Source organism: Ruditapes philippinarum, unplaced genomic scaffold, assembly GCF_026571515.1.
Source record: "Ruditapes philippinarum isolate M1 unplaced genomic scaffold, ASM2657151v2 ctg13724_1_1_1_1, whole genome shotgun sequence".
Taxonomy (NCBI): Eukaryota; Metazoa; Mollusca; class Bivalvia; order Venerida; family Veneridae; genus Ruditapes; species Ruditapes philippinarum.
In genome coordinates, this window is record NW_026859948.1 from 11,244 (window position 1) to 19,210 (window position 7,967).

At 33.5% G+C, this 7,967-nt stretch overlaps 1 protein-coding gene across 1 annotated transcript; it reads left to right on the forward strand.

Annotated features, from left to right (window-relative positions):
• Positions 1–1,095: 1,095 nt before the first annotated feature.
• LOC132758385 (uncharacterized) lies at positions 1,096–7,434 on the forward strand. Its single transcript, XM_060750059.1, has 5 exons — positions 1,096–1,217; positions 4,670–4,865; positions 5,051–5,128; positions 6,095–6,181; positions 6,459–7,434. The coding sequence occupies exons 1-5, from the start codon at positions 1,096–1,098 to the stop codon at positions 7,038–7,040; spliced, it is 1,065 nt and encodes a 354-aa protein (XP_060606042.1). The 3' UTR covers positions 7,041–7,434.
• The last annotated feature ends 533 nt before the right edge of the window (positions 7,435–7,967 follow it).

Below are 7,967 nucleotides of genomic sequence, written 5' to 3' on the forward strand. Positions count from 1 at the left end.
TCTATAATCTGCTATATAAATCTATAATATCGGATTCATGTATCTCAGACAACAATATCTCGATTCATACAAGTCTTCGTAGTCTCCCTGGGTATCCGACAATTGCTTGAAGGTTGCGTGGGGACATATGCACCCTTCATATCTTGGAATGGAGCGTACATTTGCCCCCCCCCCCCGGCCGCCCCCCCCCCCCCCCTCCCCCCTCCCCCCCCCCCCCCCCCCCCACCCCCCCCACCCCCCCCCCGCTACCCACCCCCCCCCTCCCCCCCCCCCCCCCCCCCCCCCCCCCCCCCGCCCCCGCCCCCGCCCCCCCCCCCCCATCCCCCCCCCGCTCCCCCCCACCCCCCCCCTCCCCACCCCCCCCCCCGTTTTAAAAAAGTTGAAATATTTCATTGTTATATTGTTACCAAACTTCATCTCCTATTGTCGAAATTCCGTTGTGCTTCAATACACAAACTTTCGCGCACATTTGTGAAAACAAAATAGCATCCATAAATAAATGAAATAGAACGTTTTCATTGTTAAATTACATACTTAAAATTTATACAAGAGATGCCCTCTGACATACTGACATATGACAAGTCGCCATAGCAAAAAAAAAAACAGGAAGCAAACACCCGAGGGGGAAACTGTCCGGCAGCAAATGTCCAGGAAACAACAATGTCTGACACGAAATACTATCAACATAATTATTCATTCTTTTACATACCTTCCATTACAGACCCATTGACTTTATTATTGACAAATTGCACACTTAGCTTTTTTGATCATTATTTTAAAGGGAAAAGCAGAGTTAATGCAAATTATATATTTAAACAGAACGTTAATAAAAGCTTACTTGTATATGCGCTGTGTTAAAAGTAATCTTTGTGCATTACATCAAATGCAGCTCAAGCCACAAGTTTAACGGTGTGTAAGTTGGATATCGGCCTCGTACATCGATCTTTCTGTTTATGAAAGACCTGGTCACGAATTTCATGAAACACCTCGAGCGCTACGCGCTCTCGGTGTCACATGAAATTCGTGACCAGGTCTTTCCTAAACAGAAAGACCTCGTACTCGGTCGATATCCTATACTTAAAAGAGATAAATGAAATGGGATCGCGTTGTTGTCGTGAGAATAAAGATAAATTAAAGGCTGGTGAGGAAGAAATTCATAATGTAAAACGGCCGACTTCACCGTCACAAGTCTCAATGGCTGACAAAACACACGAAAGGTAAGGAAAAAAAAACTTGAAATACCTTTGTATTAGTTAATGATTACAGAAGTCTAAACAAGATATTCTGTATGAGTGGATATTTATGTTCACAAAACTTTTGCGAATGTCAAAAGTGGACTTTTTGCGTGCGGAAATATTTGCGAAAGTATGATTTCTTGAACTTAATACTGTTTTGGAATATCATTAATTGGGCAGGTACAGGTTAAGAATAGTTTGATACTTTTATTATTTATAGCAGTGCTTGAAATATACATTGTAAGTATGATAAAGGACTTCTTTATCATATTTTGAAAGTTTGTTTTGTTTAACAGAATAACCTTTTATGTCATTAACACATATATTGTTTCATTAAAACATTTGTTATTTGTTAATACCAAACTAGAACAAACAAGCAGTTAATCTCAGTACCTTAACAATCAAACTTATTCAAGTGATAGAAAAACGTATGCCTTAAAAAAATTGCGCGATCACATATTTGCGAATAATTTTTAAATTCGCAACAATCGCAAATATTTCCACGTCGCAAATTCAACCACTAACACAATAACTTACGAAAATATTTATCTTTAATGGGGATAAAAAATAATTTATTCGACTCATTTGGTCCCTATTTCCTGAATAATACAAGAAATAAGTTATTTTTTGCAGAGTGCTTGCATTTTTGCCCCTATAAATTTATTACATTTAGGTTGTCACATATGTGTAACTAATTACTTTTTGCGTGCTTTAACCGTCTTTTCCTTTTTTCGGTAACTTTTCTGAAGTAACCACCGTAAGCATTTTGAAACAAATGCGACAAAAGGCACCCAGACACATTTGTACAAAAAACAAAGAAACTGGGTCGTTCAATTTGTAGGCTTGGCTGAAATATTGTTTATCATTATTGCCCTTTAACATACATACAATAGAATATTTCAACAAAGTTCATTGGTTTTATACTAGATTTACAATGTGTAAAAGCAAAATTATTTGTGAATTTTACATTTTGCAGGACAATACTATTAACTTAATGATTTACAAATGAAAACGAAAATACATTTTGGCGTTACATGTATCTCAAGATATCAATGACCTTGCTCTGTTGCATATTTAGTGATAGATAAGCCTACATTTTTTAATGATGAATTTTTTTTCGTTTTATTCCATAATCAAGATGTGTTAACAGAGAAAGGGCCTACAAAATTGAAGTGAAAAGCCTGGAAAAGCAACTGAAGGACCTTGAAACACAGAAACAGGAACAACTTGTAAAGTAATGATATCTTTTTCCATAAGTTTATATGTTGAAGAAAATAACAGAATTATTAAAAATGTATTTGTTGTAGTGTAATAAGATTCCGGTAGAGTAGCATTTTAGAATAAGAATATATTACAGAAATGACAATAATCTTGGTTACTATTAATGTTGTTAATACTAAGAGGATATTTATTCGTTTGCGTGAAATATGGAATATATTTTCACGAAACATGATAAAATGCCACATATTTTCACGAGCCGGTACGGCGAGTGAAAATATGTGGCATTTTATCATGTTGAGTGAAAATATATACCATATTTCACGAAAAACGAAAAAATAACCTTTTTATTTAATTTCATTATCAAAGAAAATGGTAACGAATCCCCTTGCTTGCTACCAACTGCAATTGTACAGCGCGCAGTAATTTATGCGTAAGCACGCGCTGTTTGGCGCTACATTGTGACGTCATGTAAACAACACTTTAAACGTCTGTACAGCGTTAATTACTGAATTAAAGATATCGGTGTTCGGATTAATTTTCTTAGTTAGATCATTTTCTATCATGCTAGATAGTTTTCAAATCAATATTCAAGAAAAAGTTGTTTTGTATTCATCAGATTTTTCAAACAAAACGGCGAAAGAAGTCCCTTAAAATAAATATGAGTTTTGACTCCGCCCACTTTCATATTTATATTTCATATTTATTTTTAAAAAATATTAAATATATTTGACTGATATAGCACCATATTTCATGGGTAAAATTAAATAAATGTATCATATTAAGTTCTTCACGCCATTCCGTTTTTTTTTCACGCCAGTCTTTATTTTGAATATTACAAAGATCAAAAACATGCACACAACTGTTAAAAGTTTAAATTTGAAAGAATATTTTTATTCTGAATCATATTCTTAAACATGCATCCCTTAAAATGAGTACGTGCCACTACCCTGCTTTCGAAGGTCGACATTTTTCGTACTTATGCCTAACAGTGCTAGGAGGGGCACCTTCGGTCTTCCTCCGCCAGTAGAGCTTTAAAATCGCCATATCACTTCAAAAGCATCGGTCTGGCTTACAAGCGAACAACATTATTTGTGTTTGGTCTAAATAACAAATTAAAGGCCTACTATTCTTTTTGTTTATGACTCTCTCAATTTATGAATAAGGACATATTTGTTATAATCATTTTAATATTTTGATAACACGATAAATTATTAACCTGAATTTAAAGAACACATGATGATTCATAAATGGAAACACGAACGCGTGTTTGTTCACAATTGTAATTAGATTTCAGATCTGTATAATTTTTCGCAAATTTTAAAACAATTTCTTGGGAACGCAATCTAAATGGTAAAACCGTTGTTATCTTTTGTAACTGTATATTTGCAGAATTAAATTTTCATTTAATGACATATGCATAACCTTATACATCTTGTCTTGTCTTAAACTGTGTTTTAAAAGAGTTTCTGCTGAACGTGCGTGAGGTTTTGCTTTTAAACTATGTTCATGTTTAGTTTGTTTGTTTGTTTATTTAAGACATGAACATGAATGCGAGGCACTTGATTAAAAGATTTCAGAGCAAAAAGAACAGATTCGACAACTGAAGGAGGAAAATGATACGCTCTTGACTAGGTAAAATATATAATGATAATACTTTCAACCTTATTTACGTGGAAACCTGTTTACTTACTAGTTATATCATCATTAAGCAACTGTAAGGGTAATATCATTTTATTGACCACCAAATTCACAGGTCTACTAGGTAATATAAATATACGATATCTATGTATTGTTCAGTATGAATATATTTCATTGTTATGTTTTCCAAGACTTTGTAATACTAGAAACTAGAAACTAGTTGCAAAATAAAAAAACAAAACAGTTTTACAATATTATTCTTTTTCCCACAACATTAGATTAATACTATAATCACCATTCCAATGTATCTCCTGTCTTGTTTATCACATTGACAGTATTTTAGTTTGTCATTATATATAAGATCAGCCATTGAAGTAATTTCGTTTGCTTTTAGTTTTTGATCTAATTACACTTATATTAAGTGAAAAACTTTTTTGTACCGGTTTTAAAACGTGATTGAACAATATTAAATTTCATAAAAATGCAAGAATGAAGACAATTTAGTTTTTAGTATTAGAGGAAAGGACATAATAAATAAAAAAGGGCAATGTCTTAATGATATATATTTTTTCCAGACTAAGTGTTGTTGCTAGCGCTAAGCTTACAGACGGGAATCCTAATATAGCAGACTTGAGTGATGTTAACAGACCTACAAAACTAGCTGAACAATATTCAGAACTTTATGACAATGAATGGACTGACGCCTTTGGTGTAATTAAATGTGGAAACGCGGAAGAAGATGCATGCCGTATTCTTTTAAGCATGTTTTGTGTAAGAATAAGAACTATTAGTATCATTTGATAAAGACAAAAAATACAAAATAATCTGTTTTGCAACATGTTTGTTTAATTCAATAAATACACAAAAACGAAAAAAAAGGAAGAAAGTTTATTTTGTGTACAATATCAGTGAATATAATTATTATTTTCATATGTTCATTTTATAATGTTTTGCAGGTCATTTACAGAGCTTGTATCAAAAAAGCCGTAGAAGATCGGGATGCAGTGACAGATGCCATCAAGACTTTTCTCAATGTAAGGGAAATATCTGTTTGTTTCTAATAACTAAATATATTATTGATATGTCGTTGCCACTTTTCTCTGCATTTATTATAAGATTAATTTAACCTTTTATCCGATGAGCATATTGAGAAAAATGGCCGTTTTCATTGAAAAGCCTCCTGTAACAAGTTCAAACTGCTATGAAACTATGAAAAATGCGTCAATACTGATGAAACTTGGCACAAATGTTGACTAGACCATAGCTTCTGTAACAACATGCCCAGTTGTAAATTTCCTGTTACCATGGCAACGGGGGCACGTTTCAAAATTGCCAAAAATCACTATTTTGCATTGTTTTTGTCCACCAAAACTGAATTCAAAGTGCTGCAACTTCTCAATGAATTGAGATAGAGTAAAAGGCTGTTCAGTGTCGCTTACTAGTTACCCTAAGATCGACATGAGGCCATTTTCAGCCTGCCACACGTCCAAAATTTACTAGGCGATAAGGGGCACAACCGCCTCCCCCATTCAAACCCCCAAACAGAAGGGGCACATCCCCCTTCTGGCAACCCCCTGATGTATCTTCTGGTTGGGGGGGGGGGCGCGGAAAAAGTGATCAGTTTTTTTTAACAACATTTCTCAACGAAAAACAGTGTTTAGGACCTAAATAGGGCAATTTTTCACTGTTTGAGGCCTCAAAAGGGGGGGGGGGGAAGCCGTCAAAACACGTCTATATCAGGGAAAAGGTTAAGATACATCCCCTACATTTGACATCAGAATTGTTATTCTTCAATAAAATATGGAAACGTTTCAATACGTTTCTTTTGTCATTCTTATGGTATTAATTTAATGCATTTATTTAATGTAAGTATATGTAATATCAATTCTAAATGTTGCCGTTTTTTATGTTCATGTCATTTAAAGCAAACTTCTGTGTAATATTGAAAACAAGACAGTTATTTAAATAAAACATAACGTTTTAATGATCTTTATTTTTAGGGGCAGCAGCCGCCGGTCGAGTTATTAAAACAACTGAAAGACCAAAGAAAGAAAAATACTGCAGGACAGCAATCTATAATTAAACAGGTATTAACATATTAACCAATGTGAGCATATTTTAATATATAATTCGGCGAAAGGAAACAATGTGATTAAACTTAAAAAGTTTTACTAAAATTGTGTTTTTTGCGGCTAAGAGGATCGGTGATTAAAAAAAAAAACTCTTGAAAATTTTGTTTTTACCTGTAATGCTTACTAAATATTGAATTATTGAAAACAGAGCTTGCATTTGCAGAAATGACTAGAGACGTAGTTGTGACTATATTTATAATATCATTTTTTTCAGGAAATAAAATAAAAAATAAAACGTACTTTACCCGAAAAAGAACTCCGAAAAGACCATTATGTTAAACGATTTTTGAACAAGTGTATAGGTTTGTGTTGGCTTATGGCAGTTCAGGATCCACCTGTACATGTTGATGTAAATATTGATCGATGTGATGAACTGCATGATAGTACTTTGTACAAGCCTTATACAAAATCGGGTATTTACATAGATTACATAGTATGGCCAGTATTATACTTGCACGAAAATGGAAACATTTTAATGAAAGGCATTGCTCAGTGTAAGGATAAAAACAGCAAAAACAGTACTGTTCAGTCTCTAAGAACAACTAGAAGAAGGCGAAAGAGACACAATAATCATAATAACAAAAACAACGAGATGTTTTATCAATTGGAAACTTTAGCTACTTCTACGACAGAGCCTGATGTAAAATCCGTAATCAAGAAACATGACGAGAAATGCATCGACAATGAAGGCAATCAGATTTTGGACGACGCAAAATCAAACAGTACCAAATTAAAAAGGAAATCATTAAGTGGAAAGGTTAAAAAAATGTTTTTGGAAAAAACATCAAGCAATGTCATAATCTTATCTAGATAATAGGACGGAAGTCTTTGATTTACCATGGGATACTAGTAATCTCGTAGAATCAAAGGAACACAGTGACGACGATGAAACATTGATATCAACAAGAACAATGCAAGATGGCAAAACCACGAATAACAACATACTTACATAGGACGATCCTACAAGCGATGAGAAAATAACAAAAGAACAAATGGTGGAAAACGACACAATGAATAAATTAAACCATGTAGTATGCTAGTGCATGTCCTAAATTCATGTAAAATTGAACTGAGGGGCTATTTAGGAGCAATGCCGTTAAATTCTGAAGGTGATATTTCAAAAAACGTTTATATATATTGTTTATATACGCTTTGTCACAAAAAAGAAAACAATGAATGCAACTGGTATAAGCTGTGACTTATAAACGTAAATTATATAAAAATTCTACTTAATGTCACAAGAAAACAACAGCATATTCAAGCAAAAGCACATGTTAACGGCAATACATATATCATCGTCCATTGTTTTAACAACGCCTCGTCATTTCTTTGCGGTGAATTGTGATACACTGTTTGTTTTTTTTTGTTTCGGTTAAATTTGCAAAATTGGCAAAACTTTTATCTTATTAATTGTGTTACACAAAATATTTTATTCATTATATTTGGAAAATTATGTTTGTTTCTCGTACACACATATTGTAACGGTCTTTCATTACTATTTTATACAGAAATGAGTAAAATTTAGTAAAGACAACTACAGATGTAAACTACTTTGCATCTATATATCAGCTGCAAAAAATATTGTTCGGATTTTGAATAAAAACATTCTCTAAATCGCATGCATGACTGAAATGTAAGTATGTTTTCCTGAATTCAGATAAGGCATATTGCTCAACGGTTAAAACCTTTCTTAAGATAGCAACATAGTATTTTATTTTGTTCCAGAATGGTTTATTATGTT